Genomic DNA, 20,005 nt, shown 5'->3' with positions numbered 1-20,005 from the left:
GGCACCAACGGCTGAGAACCAAACCCTCGGAACCCATGAGCCAAAATAATGCTCTCTACTTCCTAGGCCTGTTGCCTCTGGTGGTAGCTACAGAATCAGAATGCTGCCAGGCCGTGAACTTCAGGCACCACAATGAGTATTTTGATCCTCAGGGATGTGGAATGCTTGACTTGGTTCCTGCTTTCTAGATGAGTAAACTGAGGCTGAGATGGGTGCGTCAATGCACAGGACAACTGAGTCAGGGTGCAAGCACCCTTGAGGACACGAGACAGGATGAAACTGGGACACTCAAGTGATGGGTGACAGGCACCAGCAGGACACTTGAGTGGCCTGCTTTATAGAGTCTTTTCGTTTTTTTTGTTTTTTTCACAGTCAGCACCTACCTGGCTGTGACTCCACTCCTATACTGTCTTCAAAACTTATCTCGAATGCCCCTGCCCTAGCAAGTTTCTCCCAGTATTCAAATGGGTTTCTAGTTCTTCAGGGTGGCCCGCTGGGTAAACAGAGGCACTCACCTGGTCAAACTTACGCTGCTTCTTCTCCAGTGTGCTCAGGAGCTGCTTCTGCTGCCCCAGGTCCACAGTAGCATCGTCCAGCTCCTGCTGCAGCCGCCGCCGGGCTCGCTCCAGTCGCTCTACAGCCTCGGTCTTCTCTGCCAGGCGCTGGGCCAGGGTCTCTGCCTCGCGGGCGGCACGGCGCCGAGCCTCCTCCCCAGCCTCCAGCACCGCAGCCTCCTCTTCCTGGCGTCGCCGCCATTCCGAGAGCTGCGGGAGGAGAAGGGTGTAGGAGTGATGGCTGTGAGGGACTGTGGTGTGGACTTCTGGCACCCATGTCCTGGGTGTAAACTGAAGCCTAAAGGCAGGGAGGACCTAACCACTGGGAGCTCCTGCCTCACAGCAGTCGAGACCCTGAGAACTATCAACCTAGCTCCTTCCAGGTACTGGCACTCTCGGCATGACCCAGCACTCAGTCCAAATGGAATTTGCCTTTGGGTCCCCAGACTAAAGCGAAAGTGATAAAGGCTGAGGAAGAAGAAGAAAGGAAGGAGGACGAGGAGGAAGAACAGGAGGAGATCATCTGGGGAGTCCACAGCATGGCAGAGTCTCCATTGAAGATGGGTTTTGAAGTACACATAGGAGCCTGCCAGTGGAATTCTGCTGACGTCTCTTAAGGCCATACATACATATCAGGGTCAGTTATTTGAAGGGACTCATAATCTGGTGGGGAGGCACATGGGTACAATAGTCACAGCTTAAGGTGGCCAACATTTAGCCAGAGTACAACGGAGGATGGTTGGGACAAGCAACCGACTACACGGGAGGGAAGTCGGGACTAGCAAAGGTCTGCAGCCATCTCTAGATAATACAGGCAGAGGCTCTGTCCAGGGTACTGGGAGCCAGAGCAGGCTGGGAGGAAAGGTGGGCAGAGTTCTTGTGCTACCTAGGGAGAGGGGAGGAGCTTCGGGGGCCAGGGTTCATCACCCACCCGGAGCACGGCGGGGGTGGGGAAGTCAGGGGCAGACGTGGCAGTGGGAACCCAGCATGGGGGGCAGATGGAGGCAGCATAGAGGCGGGCCAAGGTTCCCGGGCGGGTCTTACTGCCCACCTGGGCCTGTGTGCTCTGCAGCTCGCGGCCAGCCCGTTCCCTGGCAACCACCTCCTCTTCTATCTGCTCCCGAAGCCCGGCCGCCTCGGCCTCCAGGGCGCGCACGCGGGACCCCAAGGCCAGCTTAGCCCTGGTCTCCTCCTGCAGCAGTTCCTGTGGGTGGAAGGGATGGCGAGGCTCAGGTGGAGTCGGTGCAGAGCAGAGGACGGAGGGGGGAGGGGGAGGGGGGACGAGCAGGGTCACCTGGGTGTCGTGCAGCTGGGACTCGGCACTGCTCAGCTCCTTGCCCAGCCTGATGGCCTTGGACTCAGCCTCACTCAGGGCTGTGGACACGCTCTCAAGTTCCGCCTGTGGGAGGGAGACGATGACGCTGGCCAGGTTAGTTCAACATGGTGGGCCGTACCGAAGCCTCCGTCCCAAATCCTGGCTGTATGCACGGTGGGAAGCCAGTGCCGGGCCAGGGTCTAACTCAGTACCGACACAGAGGCCGCGGATTAGGCGTTTCCAGAGGAGAGGAATTTCTGGCTCGTGTGCTTACGGGGAAATTGCACAGCTGTGCTCAAGAAGGAGCCACAGCCATGTCACCAAGGCGGACGACAGAGACTAGCAGACACGAATGGGGCACACTATTCAGCAATGAAAAGGGACGAGGGAGGGAGCTGGGTGTGGCGGCTCAAGCCTTTAATCCCAGAACGTGGGAGGCAGAAGCAGGAGGATCTCCATGAGTTCAAGCCCAGCTTGGTCTACAGAGTGAGTTCTAGGACAGCCAGGGCTTCAGAAACAAAAGACATTCGAGCCAAGCTAGACTGAGCTGAAGTCATTTTTTTTCCTGTCCTTGTTGCCTATTTAGAGTGAAACTATGCACAGTCCCCCCAGGAACAGTCTCAGGACTCGCCTGCCCCTGCCCACCTGGGCCCTCTGTAGCTTCTCAGCAGCCTCAGACCGAGCCCGCTCGGAATCGCTGGAGCGGCCCTGGACCTCCTGCAGCTGGGACTCCAGGCGGCGTCTCTTCTGCTCGCCCTCCTGTCTGGAGGTCTGCAGGCTGCTCACCTCCACCCTCAGCTCAGACACCTCAGCCTCCAGGGCGAGCCGAGTCTTCTCCCACACACCTTTGCCCTGCGGTGGAAAGGGTGGAGCTGCTGAGGCTGTACCCAGCGCCCCGTGACCCCCCTCCCCCACGGCTCACCCCTCACTCCCGAGGGTTTTCAGCCAATAGCCTCTTTTCACGGAGGACTCCGTTTAAGCAGCTGTTCAATTAACACTTATTCAAGGCTGCATCCCAGAGGGTGGCCGGTGGCTATCCACTCACTCTCCGGGCTTGCTCCAACTGCTCTGCCAGCTCCCCCAGGGCCTGGCCATGCCTCTGCCTCAGCTCCTGCATGGCCACCTCGTGAGCCCGGGACTCCTCTTCCAAAGCCTTCTTCAGCTCTGTCACCTCCTGCTCCCTCTTGGACCTTTGATGTGGGCAGGGGAGAGGGGACAGGAATTCAGAGCGGAGGACTGTGGGATGTGAGGAGAACCAGACACGATCTCCTTCTCCATCTCCTCGGAGGATGGGCCCCGTAGCTTGTGAGGATCTGCCTAGGAAAACTGCCGGGGGCTCCTGAGTCCCAGCCTCCGTGCTCAGCCGGAGGCGCTGCTTGGAAAGGGGTCCAGCTGACACGGGGAGGCAGAGGGTCATAGCCAGCCTGGGCTCCTCCCGGAGACCATCTGCTGTTCTGTCAAGATTGGAGCCAGTCCCACTGCAAGCTCCCGCAGGCAGACACGTCTGCCACCGTGGAAGCCACTTCCCTGGCATGAAACCATGAGCTAAACCAGACCTCTTAAGTCACCTCTTGACAGGCATTTGGTTGTGTAACAAATACATTTCCCAAGGTATCTTGGTGGTGATACAAAAGGAGGGGAGGTATCACCTATTTACTCCTCAATCCCTTCTCAAAGGGCCACTCCTCAGCAATGGCCTCCCAGAGCACAAACTTGGCTTAATTCTCTTTTATTTGTGTGTGTGTGTGTGTGTGTGTGTGTGTGTGTGTGTGTGCAGTACCCAAGAAGGCCAGAAGGGGGGCGTCATATCTCCTGGAGCTACAGGAAGTTGTAAACCATCATGTGGTTGCTGGGAACTGAACTCGAATCGTCTACAAAAGCAGCCAGTGCTCTAAACCACTGGGCTATGTCTCCAGCCCCTAGACTTCACTTTAAGAGCTGACATTGGGGCTGGAGAGATGGTCCAGGGGTTAAGAACAGTGACTGCTCTTCCACAGGTCCTGAGTTCAATTCCCAGCAACCACACGGTGGCTCACAACCATCTGAAATGGGATCTGATACCCTCTTCTGGGGTGTCTGAAGACAGCTACAGTGTACCCATATAAATAAAATGAATGAATATTTTCTTTTAAAGAGATTTGGCATTGATGGGCAGAGGCAGACAGATCTCTGTGAGTTCAAGGCCAGGCTGGTCTACAAAGCAAGTTTCAGGACAGCCAGGGTTTTTACACAGAGAAACCCTGTCTCAAGAAACTAAAAAAGAAAAGATTCCTAAGAATGGGGTCGCCTGAGGGCAGGGCTTGGGTCTTCAGAGCTGGGTACCTGTGTGTGTGTGTGTGTGTGTGTGTGTGTGTGTGTGTGTGTGTGTGTGTAGCCTCTACCTGATATGCCCACCTGCCCCACCCTCCTGTCCCATCCACTAACCTCCCAGTCCCGCCCAGCACACTCACCGCAGCTCCTGCTGGGCGTTGGTGGAATCCAGTGTGTCCTCCAGCTCCCCACGCAGTGCCTCCAACTCCTCGCCCAGGTCCCGCCGCTGCTTCTCCGCCTTGGCCCTGGCTACCCGCTCAGCCTCCAGGTCCTCCTGGGCCTCGGCAAGGCCAGCCTGTGCCTCTCGCAGGGACTTGAGCAGCTGGGCACGGGCACCACCCTCCTCCTCTGCCCTGGGGGTGTGACAAGGACCAAAGAGGAGTTGACGCCCAGGCAGGCAGAGCTGAGGGTGAGGGACTGGAGAGACCAGATGTGGGTTCAAGTCCTGGCTCTGTCACTGGTCACGTGATTCTTATTCCAAAATCTTTCCTATTCGCATCCCTGGGCAGAATGCTACTCACAGTTCTAGGTGACACTGGGTCCCTCCTGCCACATGCACAGTCCTTTACGTGGGTCTTTGGGAAGTTGTTGTTGCTGTTTCCTAGGACAGGGTCTTTCTAAATTGCTCAGGCTAGCCTTGAACTCATGGCAATGCTCCTGTCTCAGCCTCCCAAGTGCTGGGCCATTTTAATTTCTGTGTGTACAAGTGGAGGCCAGAAGTGCCCTCAAATCATTTCTCCACCTTAATTTTTTAAAAAGGTTTATTTTTATTTTATGCAAATGAGCATATGTGTGCCAGGTCTTCAGTGCCCGTGGTGGCTAGAACAGAGTGTGGGATTCCATAGAACTGCAGATACAGGCGGTTGTGAGCCTCCACGTGGGTGCTGGGAACTGAACCTGGATATTCTTTTTTTTTTTTTAAAGATGTATTTATTTATTATATGTAAGTACACTGTAGCTGTCTTCAGACACTAGAGGGTGTCAGATCTTGTTATGGATGGTTGTGAGCCACCATGTGGTTGCTGGGATTTGAACTCAGTACCTTCCAGAAGAGCAGTCAGTGCTCTTACCTGCTGAGCCATATCTCCAGCCCCTAACCTGGATAGTCTACAAGGGCAGCTAGTGTTCTTAACCTCTGAGTTATCTCCAGCCTTTCTAGTTCACATTTTAACCCGTCTGCAATGGAGCTGAACCCACAAGCCAAGGTGTCTTGGAAGACATGCAGTATGTGTTTCATATAGGCACCATGGATTGTATACAGTAGTAGCTCAATAACTGTGCGTGGAGTGTGGATCCCTCACACTTGAGGTCCCTCACGTGGTGTCTCGGTGGAGACAGGGGCCGGGGCCGCGCCTGGGGCCTCACCTGAGCAGGGCCGCCTGCAGTTCGTCCTCCTTGCGGCCCAGCTGTGCGAGCAGCTCCTCCGCCCTCTGCTTCTGCTCCACCATCTGCTCCTGAAGCTCCGAGCTCTCCCCATCCAGTCGTCGCTTCAGCTTCTCTAGTTCCTGGCGGCCCTTCTCCTCCTTCTTCAGCCGGTCTGCGGGCACCGGGACAGGGGAGGGCTGCAGAGCGAGGCCTGGCCGCATCCGCCTCCTCCCGCGGACCCTCTGCCTGCAGGTCTCTGGGATGCGCACAGCCCACCCTGACTCGCGGCCACTTACCTTCCATGTCTGAGATTGTGGCTTCATACTTGAGCCTCAGCTTGTTGAGGCTTTTGACTTTCTCTTCCTCTTCCGCTGCCTGTGAGGAGAACTCGGCCAGGCGCTCCTCCAGCAGCCTCCGCTCCTGGGGACAAAAGCGACTCAGGACCCTGGCTTCCCTGCCATCTCCGCAGTGTCTGCCCTTCCCAGCCCCTCCCTCCGCCCTTCCCTCCTCTCCACCTCACAGGGGCTCACCGATGGCATTCAGCCACCAGCGCGTGGCCACCCCACAGGGCAGCACCCCCTCGCCCTCGCCCCTCCCCCCGGCTCACTGAACCCGGACCCCAGCAGGAGCCCAACTACCATATCTTGCTTTGGTGTGCCCATGGCCCCCAGCGGCTTCTCCCCACGACCCAGGATGCGGTGCTGCCCAGGCCCCACCTTGCTCAGCTTGGAATTCTGATCCTCCAGGAGCAGCAGGTCCTCCTCAAACTTCTTCATCTTGGCCTCCGTGGTCACCTTCTCCAGCTGCAGCTTCTGCCGGGCACTCTCCTCGGCTTCCAGGTGAGTCTCCAGCTCCTGTGGGGGTGGAGGGGATGGGGGACCCCAAGGCTGTGGCTTTACACATGTCCATAGCGGGGGGTGGGGGTGGGTGACAGGCAGCAGCAAGCTTTTCCTAGTCTCCCCTTTCTGTCCATTCATTGGCTTGACAAACACTTAATAAGTGTCTCGTGTATACCAGACACCATCATAGACCCTGAGGATGGGTAGCGATTTCTATTGGTGCAGAAAAAGAACTCGATTGTTCCCTGGGTGCAAACAGGTTAGGGAGAGTAGTCGCAGGACAGTGGCCTGCTGGGGTCAGGGCTGAAGACAGATGCCTTCAGAGCTAGGGGACAGAGGCTGAATCCTGAGGAGGGGACTTAATGGAGGGATCCAGCGGTACCTGAAGCTGGATTCTAGTTCCTCCACTGTTTGAATGAACTCTAGATAGTCTCTGTGCTTTGAACGCTCGCTCGCTCTCTCCCTGGGAGCTGCGGTCGGCGGTGGGGCGGACAGGGGTGTCCGCGCCCCACACCTGGATGGGCTGGGGCACACAGGGGTGTTCGCGCCCCACACCTGGATGTGCTGCTGCAGCCTCTTCTTCTCGCTCTGCAGCTGCCGGCTGCACTCTTCCTCCTCGCCCACTCGTGCCTCCAGCTCCGACACCACCAGCTCCAGCTCCTGCTTCCGGGCAGCCAATCGCAACCGCGTCTCCTCGGCCTCAGAGCACAGCTCGGCTTCCGCCCGCAGCTGCTCAGCCAGGCGCTGGCGCTCCTCCTCTAGCTGTGGATGGCGGGGACCAGTCAGGGCCCCCTCTCGCGCTGCCCCCACATCTCCACCTCTTACCTCCCACCATCCAGCCCGGGTGCGGCCAGGCCCTGTCCTTTGAGCCCTGGCTTCGTCCCCTCGTCCACACAGCTCTGCCATAGCTCCAACCTTGAGACCCACACTCACCATTCAACCCCTAACCTTGCTGTTCGCATCAAAGCCCTATCTCAAGGCCTGAGGCCAACCTTGAACCCCACCCCTGCCCCTGCCGCTCACCATAGGAATCCTGTCCATCACACAGGCCCTGCCTAGTATCCTTACGAACCCTCCAGGCACAACACTGACACACACACACACACACACACACACACACACACACACACACACGGCCCCACCTCCTCACGCTCTTCATTCTGCCCTTCATATACTGCCCCACCCCAAGCCACACTCCTCACCATCTTGACCATGCCCTTATGCCCACCCACTGCCCTACACACCGACTCCCTCGGTGGAAATGGCTCCATTCAAAAGCTCCGCCCCTCACACCATGGCTACACCCACACAGACCCACTCTCCTACTAGGCCTCGCTCTTTGTCACATGGCCCGCTCACCTGTGCCACCCGACCCTGCAGTTCCCCCACTTCACGCGCGCTCTGCTGCTGCAGCTCCTGAACTTTCTGCAGCTCCTGGGCACGCGCCTGCAGCACCTCATCCTGCCGAGTCACCTGCAGCAGGGGCTTCACCTGGGGGAAAAGCACAGCAGCTTCAGGAAGGGGAGCCCACCACAGCTCGGCCTGTGACGCTTGCTCATGTGAACTATCCACACTGTGAACCCGCGGGTGCTCTGGAGAGCGCTGGCTTGTTCTGGATCCAGCTGCACCTGAAGCTGCCTGTTCTTTAGATTTGTTTATTTGTTGTTGTTTTACTTGTTTGATGGAAGTCACTCCTCTCCTTTCACTGTGTGGGTCCTGGGGATTGAACTCATGTCACCAGGCTTGGTGGCAAGCACCCTTAATCTGCTATGCCTTGATATTATCTCCCCTCCCTCTTTTTTTTTTTTTAAGACAAGCTTATGTAGCCCTGGGTAGCTCAACTCTGTATGTAGCCAAAGATGACCTAGAACTCCTGATCCTCCTGTTTCCCCTGTTTCCTGAGTTCTGGGATGACAGTTTCATGCATGTTGGGCAAGCACACAGCCTCAGCCAAGGCCTCAGCTCATCCCCCGCAGCGTGAGAAGCCTGCACGCAGGTCCCACCCCCACCCGCACCCCAGGGTCCTGTATCAGTCCAGTTTAAATTACTTGCGGGCTGAAGAATCCTGGGTAACAGGATCCCGGGTAACAACAGGCGGGCAGCCGGGCTCCACCGCAGACACTGAGGACAGGCGCCCCTCCCCCTGGAGCTGAGGCGTTGGCCCAGGCTCAGCCTCCCTCACCTTGATGAACAGTCTCCACCACTGCCAGTTCCTCAGCTTGAGGTAGGCGGCACAGTTTCTCTGCATTACCCTCAGAGCACTCTGCTGCTGCTGCCTTCTCTGGAAAGCCCTGTGGGGACACCGCTGAGAGTCGGGGCTGGCCCACAGAAAGCAGCCATTCTACACAGGGGTCTGTCTCATGTAGCTCAGGCTGACTTTGAACTCTTGATGCTCCCACCTCCACAGTCCAGGGATGACAGGTGTATGTCGCCCTGAGGACAGGACCCAGGGCCTCTCTGACGCACACCCGGTGAGCTGAATGCCCACCACGACAGACTTTACAATCAGCCGCACACATCCCGCTCTTGGCTCTGCACAGGCCCCAGCCTCCCTTCTTTCTTCTCAGTCCGTCCTCACACACGGACCCTGCCCTGGGCTCTCAGCTCCCCACATTCCCCAGGGTTCCGTGGCAAGGCCCCCAGCCTGGGGCTGGGCCGTCCCTTCTACCGGAAGGGAGACTATTCTACATCCGTGTGCATCTTGAGGCAGGCCGGGTTCCCTGCCACGGGGCCCTCACACAGATTAGCTCCTTGTTCGCTTTCATCCAGGCATCAAGACAGGCCACCCCTCCAGCTGGGGTCCTGAGCAGTTGGTTGGGGCCCTGCTGGCCGCCAACCTTCTGAACTTCTGCAGCACGCAGCACCCCAGCTTCCTCTGAGTGTTCGCTGCCCTCAGCTCTGCCTTGGCCTACAACACCTGACACAGCCTGACTTCCTCACCTACGGGCCAGGTAGCCCCGGGCTGCGGCCTGGAAAGACACTATGATGTCGGTGACCTTCAGGTCCCGCTCCTCCTCCAGCTGGGCCAGGACCCCTGCCCGGAAGAAGATCTTGCTTTGGCCAACACGGTACAGATTGGGGTCTAACTCCAGGGCCTGGATCTGGGGGATGAGAGTGGAGAGGGAAGGAGATGGAGGAAAAGAAACTGTATGAGGAAGGACAGTGGGGCAGTCCCCCCACCCAAACACCTGGCTCCCTGTCTAGACCCTACACCTGCCACAGACCCCACTCCCGCGCTATGGGCTTCACCCCACCCTCAGGTCTACCGGAACATCTTTCTGAAAGCCCAACCATTCTCATACATCTCATCCCAACACCAAAGGCCCTGCCCATGCAGTTAGCACCGCCTCCATCTACAGGCCCCGCCCCCAGCACGAGAAACCCCTCCCCACCCCAGCCACAGGCCCTACCCACTGAGCAGGCCCCACCTCAGATCACAAAGGCCTGTCCCTCCACAGTCCCGCCCCCAGACATTGGCCCCGCCTCTACATACCATCTTCTCACAGGCCTGTTTGCCGTCCATGAAGCCCTTGGGAATAGCGTTCGGGGTGAGGATTTCATAGCTGCAACCAGAGGGGAGGGTGGAGAGGATGAGGGCCACCGTGGCATGAGAGACCAGATAAACAAGGCTTCAGGAATGCAAACCACACCACTGGGATGGGACACTTGGAAGTTTGGTTTTTTTGAGACAGGGTCTCATTTTGTAACATTGGCTGCCCTGGAATTCGCTATGTAGACCAGGCCTGGCCTTGAATTCAAAAGGTCCTCCTGTATTTGCCTCCTAAAAGCACTATGTCCAGCCAGCTCCGACTTCTGTTTAAGTATAGAGGATCACACACTGAAGTGACCCTGTACAGCTGGCACCCTCGGCCCATTTCACACTGCTCGGTCCTGAGGCTCAGTAACCTGGCCCCCAGCCCCCAATCTGAGCTAGCACTTGTAGGGACTTGGTTCCCACCCTGCCCAGCCCTGGAGCCCTTTGCTGGCCCTGCTCACCGCTGGCGGAACTCCTGGAAAAGGATGCGGTTGGGGAACCCTTGGCGGCAGATGCGGATACCCTCGAGGACCCCGTTACAACGAAGCTGGTCCAGCACCAGGCGCGGCTCCAGCTTCCCAGCCTGCAGGGGTGACGCAAGCTGGCTCAGGGGTGGCCACCAGGCGCACCACAAGCAGGGCTGTGGCAGGGGTTTACCACCGATCCATACCGCCCCCCCCCCCACGGGTTGCCCAGACTGTCTTTGAACTGGTGCTGTAAGAGAGATTGGTCCTGAACTTAGTTGTTCTGTCTTGTTGTTCCTAGTGCTGAACAGACAGGCCTGTGTCTCCTCCTGTGCCCGCAGCCCTCTTCCTCCCCTCCCTCCCACCATGTTCCCACATGCCTCTGGGCCTCTGCACAAGCTATTTTCTGCTTGGAAAACTGCTTAGGCTACACAGTCAGTCCCTTCCCCTCCGGAGAGCCTTCTAGGACTCCGGCTAGGTAAATTCCAACATGACCTTCTTCTCGTGCCTTCAGAGTCACCTGAACTCTCACTCTGGGCGCTGGGTTGTGTGTATTTTACTAAGTACCCACTTTGCCCTGTCAACCGGCAAGTGTGAGAACGTCGCGTTCTCTCTTCATCTGCTAACTCCTCGAAGGACACAGGAGCAGCTGGAACAGGTTCGTCTTGTCGACTCTGCCACTGTGTCCCCAAGTTCTGTTTCTGGCCCACAGTGGATACTCAAAATCTTTAGGTCACGGAAGCAGAGTGCCCAGGTGCGGCGGCCACCTGTGCCCACTCACAGAGCACGGCGAGTCCCCTCCCTCCCACTCACCCTCTTCTCATGATTGGGGACGATGCAGCGGACAAAGCTAGGGTTGGTGTTGCTGAGGGTGGCCATGAGGCGGCTCAGAGACTCTTTGTAGAGCTGCCCCACAGTCCGGAACATTCCACGGCGGGGGCGTCCCCCTGGAGGGCCGTCTCCAAGGCTGCTCACTTGCTCCAGGCCCACGATGCCCTCCACTGTGGGGGCACAGAGGTGCACAAAAGGGATCAAGGTTAGCCAGCCATAAGTTCATGCCATCCTCCTGCCCCAGACTCCAGAGTGCTGGACTGGAGCCACCACGCCCAGCTTCTTAGAATAATCTTTAAGGAATAGAGTTAGCCAAGGTGGAGGAGTGTCTTGCTGTTTACAAGACTGGCATGCCACGCAGAGCATTGCTGCTTGGCCTGGGGTGTGGGGGTGACAGTTGACAGGCAGACAGAGAGCCAGAGATGCTGTACAGACCCAGTGCCAGAACCCGGTAATGTGTCCTCATGTGACCTGTCACTGTCGGCCCTCCCCGAGTTCAAGTCTCTGTGGTGCTCCTCCGCTGTCAGTCATTTTCAAAATGACAGATCTCACCGATTAGGTTTCTACACCATAAAGAAGAGCTAAGGTTCTGGGTTCAAATCCCTACTCTATCACTTTCTGGCTGTGTGACCTTGAGCAAGCTACATAATCTCTCTGTGCTTGTTTCCTTGTTTGCATGTTAGGTGCTCAGGAAATGCCTTTATTAAAATGTTATTATGCTGTGTGTGTGTGTGTGCTCATGTGAGTGTGCACATGTGTGTAAGGCATGTGTGGAGGACAGACAGTTTGTGGGAGTTAGTTCTCTGCTTCCACCATGTGGGTCCTGGGAGATGGAAATCAAAATGTCAGGCTTCGCAGCACACACACCCTTATGCGCTGACCCACCGTGCTGTATTTTTAATATGTAGTCTAGCTAGAAGGCTCTAGAACCATTGAGGGCTCAGCAAGGGGGGGGGAGACCTCATGCAGAGAGGAGGGGGACCAACATTTCCACCCAGGCCCTCCCGCAGCCCCCCAACTGTGTTCTGCAACCTCACCCGTGGGTGCACAGAGAGACCCAACCCCTGGAGCAGAAGCACCATAGCTGAGCCTCCCTGCAGGTCCAGGGGACGGCGATGGGAAGGAGTCAAGTAAAGTGAACTGTTGGAGAGCCCCTTGTTCTGGGGATGGGCGGGGGGGAGGGGGGATGGTGGTGGTGGGAGAGATGTATGGAGATGGGGGGGAGGTGAGAGGAGGAGAAAGAGAGGGCATTAGTTAGCACAGAGCAAGCAGGCAGGACTCAGATGCTGCCCGTGACCTAATCAAGTCCTGTTCACCCCAACAGCGGTGCCAAGGTCGTCTGAGGAGTCAGTACCAAAGAAAAGAACAGAACACCTTAGAACCCAAGTCTGCTTCTGTTGTCTCAGAAAGTCCTATTTGCCCTGGATGCCAGGCAGCGCGACAATTAATTTGACATACCCACTGCCCCTGTAGGGGACTGTGATGGTTTGTACATGCTCGGCCCAGAGAGTGGCACTATTAGACAGTGTGGCCCTGTTGGAGTAGGTGTGTCACTGTGGGTGTGGGCTATGTAAGACCCTCATCCTAGCTGCCTGGAAGCCAGTATTCTGCTAGCTGCCTTCAGATGAAGACGTAGACCTCTCAGCTCCCCCTGCACCATGCCTGCCTGGATGCTGCCATGCTCCTGTCTTTTGTTTGTTTGTTTGTTTGCTTTTTTGAGACACGGTTTCTCTGTGTAGCCCTGGCTGTCCTGGAACTCACTCTGTAGACCAGGCTGGCCTTGAACTCAGAAATCCGCCTGCCTCTGCCTCTCAGAGTGCTGGGATTACAGGCGTGCGCCGCCACCACCGGCCCAGCCATGCTCCTGTCTTGATGATACTGGACTGGACTCTGAACCTGTAAGCCAGCCCCAGCTAAATGTTGTCTTTATAAGAGTTGCCTTGGTCATGGTGTCTGTTCACAGACTAAGACAGGGACTATCTCATTTGCCTCCCCCTCCCCCCCAGCTGCTAGGACACAGCGTGTCCAATTCTGGGACCAAGGTGGCCCTGAGTGAGATGATGGAAACTGGACCAAGCCCTACCCTTCCCCTGTCCCTGCCCTTTGCACTAGCTTTGTTAGTGGCTCCTCATGGGAGAAGATTAGTTTAGCATCAGCTCCAGAAGATCAGGACTGTCACTCAGAGCCAAGCACAGGGGCTGGGACAAGGGTTAGGGGTCATGTGTCCACAGTGCCCATGAACTATGCTGAGTTTTAGAAAGGATTTATTTTGATGATTTTTAATCATGTGTGTGTGTATGACAGGGTGCTGTGCCGTTCCGGAACTTGGGTTCCCCGATGGTTCAACTTGTTTGTTTGTTTGTTTGTTTGAGACGGGGCCTCTCTGTGGCCCCGGCTTCCTTAGAGCTCACATTATAAACCAGGCTGCACTCAAACTCACAGAGATCCACTTGCCGCCCCGCCCCCCCACACCCCCGAGTGCCGGGATTAAAGGCTTGCGCTACCCTGCTGGGCTAAAAATATCAATATAAATTCAGCTTTCCATATATTCAGGCTCAGCGCTTGCGACTGAACAACTAATTAAAAATATTCTGAGGAAAAGAGTCTATAACACAACACAGGCTTTTTCCTGCCGTATTCTGTGTAGTAGTGTAACCGCTATTTACATATCATTTGCATTATGTTAAATAAATAGGATGAGGGCTGATTCTGCCTATAGGAATAGAGAGAAAAAAGTATTTGGTAAGGTGTGTATGTCAAACGTGAATACTATGGTGTTTATGTAAATCTTTGAGTGGCCTAGCGACCCGCGCGTCCCAAGGGATGGTTGCACTTTTTTTTTTCTGGTCTGATTGCATAGTAGACTATTACTAAAAATGGTCATTGACACTAATATGCCCATGGGTATGCCTGTATCATTTTCTTCCTTCTGTAAGATGCTAATTTAACATAATAACACATTCACCCCCAACCCTCTCGTCAACCCGCCTAGCTTTCCACCCCCCCACCATCCATCCATCTGTCCTCCCACCCATCCGCTAGCCCATCCTTTCGATCCACTTGTCCATCCACCATCTACCAGTCAGTCCGTCAATATGTCCATCCATCTATCCACTGGCTCAGCAGCCCCAGTCACCCATGTACCTGCCATTCCTCCCTGCCCCTCTAGCCTCTAGCTCCTGCTTCCCCTGGGGGTAGGGAGGGGCGTGGCATCTGGGGACAGACCCTGGGAAGGGGGACCTCACCATCCTTCCAGATCTCAGCTGTAAGACGATCCGTGCTCTGGTGAAGCAAGGCAGCCACGTTGTCATTCAGGGGGTCCATGTTCTTCATTAGCCACTCATTGGCTTTGTAGTCAACCTGCGCGGAACAGACAGACGACCGTGGGCCTGAGCTCCCCGCACGGGTGCATGTCATGGACTGGAACACTGGGGTCAACTTGCATCCAAGCTCTGATCTGTCCCTCACCTGCGGGATCCTTCCTTCTATACCCTTCCCCCACCCTCCTGTAGCCATTCCTTTTGCCCTCCACAACTACAACATTCTTCTAGTACATTCTGCTCTGGCCACATAAGCCTCCCCAGTTCCTCAAGCACAGTCCATTCCCCTCAAAGGGCCACAGACGTGAGACTCTGGAGAATTTCACAGGTGGCCTCCGTCTGGAGGAAGATGTGACTGAGTTGGTCTTGCGCTCTGTGTGTCACATGAGTCAGTGTACCCTGGGGCCATATCGAGACCCCTGAACCCTCGGGTGGTGCTCCACAGCCAGCCTGCTCCTCACCTTGCCTGCATAGTGTAGGACACTGAAGTCAGCCTGATCCCGTAGGTTCCTGGGGCGCTGGAACTTGGGGTGGCTGCCCTGCTCCTGGGCAACCTTCTCCACAAAAGACTTGTCCGTGGCCTTGGGGAACCAGCACTCTTCGTCCAGCAGGGCCAGGAGACCTGGAGGATTGGCCTGACCAGCAAGGGGAACAGAAGTCAGATTCCATAAGTCTGGCCACAGGCTGCTGCTGTCAGTGCGTAGGAGTGGCTCGAGGTTGAGGGACTGGGGCGTGGCTGAGCAGCTGAGCGCATGCCCAGCAGAAGCAAAGCGCTAGGCTCTAGCACCAACACCGAGACTCATTGACCCGATGTCTGTAGCCAGGATCTCAAGTGGGACCTGCCGTGTCCAGAGAACCGGCTCCCTGGTCACAGGGATATGGCTGCGGGTGGGGCATTTCTTCTTTGGGTCCGTGAAGGGCAATGTGGCAGGTGGGCGGGGTTGGATAGTTGGAACCAAGCTTTGTGGGTCTGAGCATTGGGAGGGCAAAGTTTTGTGAGACTAGGTGGTGGGCGGAGCCAAGTTTTGAGCGTCTAAGCAGTAGGCAGAACTGAATGCTGAGTGGCCGGTAGTGGGTGGGGCAAGATTTTAGGGTCTGGGCGGTAGGCGGGGCCGAGCATTGAGAGGGTCTGGGTTGCCCGCTCATTGGTTCTGGCCCCTTACCGGACGCTCAATGAGGTCGATGCAAGGTTGCAGGTCCAACCCAAAGTCTAGGAAGGTCCAGGGGATGCCCTCTCGCTGGTACTCCTCCTGCTCCAGCACGAACATGGTGTGGTTGAACAGCTGCTGCAGCTTCTCATTGGTGTAGTTGATGCACAGCTGCTCGAAGGAGTTCAGCTGCGAGGGTGTTGAAGGACAGGGTGATGAGTGAGGGGACTGAGGGGACCAGAACGGGGGTGGGGGTGGGGGTGGGGAGAGGGACCGCAAGGCAACGGTGCACACCTGGAAGATCTCAAAGCCCGCAATGTCCAGGATGCCCAGGAAGGAGGCACCCTGCCGTGGGCTTCTGTCCAGGGCACGGTTGAGGCGCAGAACCAGCCAGCGGAACAGGCGCTCATAGGTAGCTTTGGCCAGAGCTTCCAGGGCAAAGTCAGCCTGCAGGGTAGGATGGAAAGTGAGGTCCAGCCCATGTGACACTGGGTGTGGATCGAGCAGGGTGGCCCTGAACTTCAGGCCCTTGAGCTCCTCTCAGTTTCCACAACAACAGTACTGCCCTAACTGAAGCCCTCCTGCGCATCAGGCTCCTACCCTCCTCCACCTCTTAAATCAATATCTACAGCACAGTGGGAGCTCCGGGTCCAAGAGTCTGGGTTCGAATCCCAGTGTAGCTACTCAGAGGCCGTGTAGCCACAGAGCCTTGAACAAACCTCTCCGAGCCTTAGTTTCTCTGTGCTATAGAAACTGCAGCTGAGACAGAAATCAAGGGACTCCCAAGGTCCTTTCTGTTCCCTGCGGCTCCAACCTGTGGTCACCTCTCTGTCACTGAGGTCTGAGCCACCATCTTTGCCTGGATTTTGTCAGTGGCCCTGAGTTTCTTTGCTTATATATTCTTGTGTGTGTGTGTGTGTTGGGTTTCCCCCCCCCCCGAGATAGGGTTTCTCTGTGTAGCCCTGGCTGTCCTGGAACTCACTCTGTAGACCAGGCTGGCCTTGAACTCAGAAATCCGCCTGCTTCTGCTTCCCAGAGTGCTGGGATTACAGGCATGCGCCACCACCTCCCGGCTCACTTATATATATTCTAAGGAATCAGTTCTTGCCATAGCCCAGAGAATCTTTATATAAAGGACAAACGAAATCAAGTCACTTTCCAGCCTCCCACAGTACCTCTTTACTCTGCCCCTCACTGATCATGGTTTCAGGGACCCTCTCCATCTGTCCTTTGTTTGGACATCACTAAACCTCCTTCACAGACGCATCGCTAAGCAGAACCATCCTTTTCACTAACCTGTGGAGTCGCCATGTCCCTAGCACAGTGTTTCTCCACCCATGGGTTGTGACCCGTCACAGAGGTCACACGTAAGATCTCTTGCATATCACATACTTACACTACCGTTTAAAACAGTAGCAAAATTATAGTTATAAAGTAGCAATAAAATAACGCTATGACTAGGGGTCCCCACAGTGTGTGGTTGGCGGGTGGAAGTATTCGGAAGGGTGAGAGCAACCACCATGGTGCACCCCAAGCCCCTTTATTTTGTTTGTGTGTGCACGTGTGAGCACACATGGGGGTGTGGAGGCCAGACGCCACGCCTCAGGAAGGGCCATTTCCCATCTAGCTCTTTCAGAGAGAGTCTCTCACCGACGCTGAAGCGCGCTCCTCCAGCTAGAGCGCTGAGCCGTGAAACCAGTGACCAGCTGTGTGCTCACCGCCACAGCTTACTTGGGTTCTGGGCTTCGAACTCGGGTCCACCTGCTGAGGGAGCCAGCTCCCAGCCCTGCTCCGTCTTCTCATTACTGCTCCACCCCGCCCCCAGCCTGGAGACGGAGTAGGGAGGGGCAGGCTCGTGAGATATGGGGAAAGCTATTTAAAGACCTAGGAAGAGGGTTCTGCCCGTAAAGGCGCGCTCGCTGCCAAGCCTGGCGACCTGAGTTCAATGCCCCAGGACCCTCATGGTAGAAGGACAGAACTAACTGCTCTTAGCGGTCCTCGGGTGCCAGCCTGCATGCTGTGGTATGTGCCCCCCCAACAAATAAACAGATATTGTAATAATAATAATGTAAAAGTCCCAGGATGACCAATCTCAAGATGACCAGTTCTTCCGGCCCCTGCCCCGCCGGATTCCGCCTACCTGCTCCTTGGTCTGTGCTTTCTGAACGTAATCTCGGCCCACTTTGATGCGGGGCGTGAGAAGGGCTCTGGAGAAGTCGGTCACTCCAAGTCCCAAGAGGCGACAAAGCTTCTGGGCGGCTGAGGGAGAGAGGAGGTGACAGGGGCTAGTGCGGGGGAGGGGAGGGGAGGGGCACCGTACCCCGCCGCTGGAGCAAAGAGGCGGAGGCAGCCTTTTCTGGCAGGGTCACCGTGCGCTAACCACTGCGCATTTTCAGCAGGAATACCGAGCACAAAAAGCGCCTCTCCGCTAGCACGTTAAGTAGATGGATGTTTGCGACGGAGCACGCCAAGGCTGCGTGGGAGGCGTGTTTCCCTTTCTACTCTGAATTAAACCCTGAATCAAGCCACGTTTCCAAGCACCCGTCAGCTCCACGGAGGGAAGGCTCACCCTGCGCTCAGCCCCACAGAAGGAAAAAGAGAAACCTAGAAAGAAATGCATTTAAAAAAGGCACCAGAGTCAGACCTGCCATCCCAGTATCTTGAGAGTTTGAGGCAGGAGAATCAGGAATTCAAGGTCGTCCTCAACTATAAAGCAAGCTGGGGGCCAACCTGGGTTACATGAGATCCTGCCTGAACCCAGCACTCGGGTTCTGGCTAAAACATAAAGCTACTCTTTAAGGCATTCAGGGGAAATAAGCAGGTTTCAGAAAGGAGTGTAGCCGGGCGGGCAGTGGTGGCACATGCTTTTAATCCCAGCACTCGGGAGGCAGAGGCAGGCAGAGTTTGAGGCCAGCCTGGTCTACAGAGTGAGTTCCAGGACAGCCAGATATACACAGAAAAACCCTGTCTCGAACCTCCCACCCCCAACATACACACAAAAAGAATAAAATATAAAACAAAAAGAAAAAAAGAAAAACATGTAATGTTTGTCCCCAATTAAGTAAAGCAAACAGGCGCTCCCGGGCAGGGCAGTGCCGGGTTGGTGAACAGCACCCCCGGTGGCCACAAGTGGGCGCTGCAGGGCTGAGTGAGTGGGGAGCAGTGCCCCAGTTCCCCAGATTTTCAGAGCTGTGCAAGTTGAGAGTGAGCTGGAGGGTTTTTATAACCAGGACAGAGAGCTTCAGATGTCCAGAGGGAGCCTGTGAACTCTATTTCTATCTAGATCTCCAGCCAGAAAGGCACAGGGTAGGAAACCCCCAGGGAGAGCCCAAGGACGCAGACATCATTGGAGTCTGACTGTGGGCAATTGCCTCTGCTTCCTTGACAACCAAATCTCAGCACTTGGGAGGTTGAGGCAGAAGACTGGCTTCAAGCTACAGTGACATCCTCTCTCGCAGAGCTTCAAACATAAAAACATCAAGTGTTACTTTGTTTCAAGTTACTAAGTGCCTTTAGTATCACACTCCGAGGCAAAGGTAGGTGGGTCTCTGTGAGTTCAAGGCCAGCCTGGACCACAGAGCAGGTTCCAGTTTACTTGTGCTACAAAGATAGATTGTCTCAAAGGAAAAGGGGGGGGCACAAGAGGAAAAGCGGGGAGCTCCCTGCCACACCGCTCTTCCTTTACCTCAGGAAGCCACGGAGCTGCTCGGAGCCCACAGCTGACACCACTCGCTGGCTGAACAGCCACGGGCAGGTCATCTGTACAAAAGCCTCAGTTTCTCTATCTGCTCAAGGAGCTTGAAAATAGCATCCGACATCTCAGCTGGGTGTGGCGGGACAGGCCTGTTATGCCAGCACTTAAGAGGTGGATGTTGGTGGCACACGCCTTAATCCCAGCACTCAGGAGGCAGAGGCAGGTGAATCTCTGTGAGTTCAAGGCCAGCCTGGTCTACAGAGTGAGTTCTGGGACAGCCAGGGCTACACAGAGAAATGTCTTGAAAAACAAAAATAAAAAATAAAGTAAAATAAAAAGAGGTGGATGCAAGAGGCTCTGGAGTTCAGCGCCATCCTGAGCTACATGTGGCCCAGTCCCAAACAGTGGACACAAGCTAGAGCGAGAATTAGTGATTTTCATTGTTTAACCAAAACAAGGAGGGGGATATGAAACTGGGTGTGGAGGCACAGATGGAAACCTCAGCACTTGAGGGGCAGAGGCAGGAAGATCAGGAATTAAAACGGCCCAAGGTGGCAAGCAGAGAGACGGCTCAGTGGTTAAGAGTGGTGGCTGCTCTTCCAGAGGACCCGGGTTCAAGTCTCAGCACCC

The 20,005-nt window shown here is 55.8% G+C and overlaps 1 protein-coding gene across 2 annotated transcripts in view; it reads right to left on the bottom strand.

Annotated features, from left to right (window-relative positions):
- The window catches only part of Myh14 (myosin heavy chain 14), a 60,824-nt gene that overhangs the window by 14,088 nt on the left and 26,731 nt on the right, over window positions 1–20,005 (bottom strand). For both annotated transcript variants that reach the window (XM_052164097.1, XM_052164104.1), the window contains 21 exons: window positions 17,822–17,940; window positions 15,976–16,128; window positions 15,697–15,870; window positions 14,995–15,168; window positions 14,459–14,573; window positions 11,196–11,383; window positions 10,380–10,501; window positions 9,877–9,946; window positions 9,324–9,484; window positions 8,566–8,674; window positions 7,743–7,874; window positions 6,939–7,145; window positions 6,261–6,398; window positions 5,841–5,964; window positions 5,545–5,716; window positions 4,320–4,532; window positions 2,915–3,059; window positions 2,515–2,721; window positions 1,849–1,953; window positions 1,606–1,758; window positions 516–764 (listed from right to left, as the gene is read on the bottom strand). In XM_052164097.1, coding sequence (XP_052020057.1) covers window positions 516–764; window positions 1,606–1,758; window positions 1,849–1,953; window positions 2,515–2,721; window positions 2,915–3,059; window positions 4,320–4,532; window positions 5,545–5,716; window positions 5,841–5,964; window positions 6,261–6,398; window positions 6,939–7,145; window positions 7,743–7,874; window positions 8,566–8,674; window positions 9,324–9,484; window positions 9,877–9,946; window positions 10,380–10,501; window positions 11,196–11,383; window positions 14,459–14,573; window positions 14,995–15,168; window positions 15,697–15,870; window positions 15,976–16,128; window positions 17,822–17,940 — 3,230 coding nt within the window. The remainder of the gene's footprint in view (window positions 1–515; window positions 765–1,605; window positions 1,759–1,848; window positions 1,954–2,514; window positions 2,722–2,914; window positions 3,060–4,319; window positions 4,533–5,544; window positions 5,717–5,840; window positions 5,965–6,260; window positions 6,399–6,938; window positions 7,146–7,742; window positions 7,875–8,565; window positions 8,675–9,323; window positions 9,485–9,876; window positions 9,947–10,379; window positions 10,502–11,195; window positions 11,384–14,458; window positions 14,574–14,994; window positions 15,169–15,696; window positions 15,871–15,975; window positions 16,129–17,821; window positions 17,941–20,005) is intronic.

This window comes from Apodemus sylvaticus, chromosome 1 (genome assembly GCF_947179515.1).
Source record: "Apodemus sylvaticus chromosome 1, mApoSyl1.1, whole genome shotgun sequence".
NCBI classification, from domain to species: Eukaryota; Metazoa; Chordata; class Mammalia; order Rodentia; family Muridae; genus Apodemus; species Apodemus sylvaticus.
This window is presented reverse-complemented; position numbering and strand designations above follow the sequence as displayed.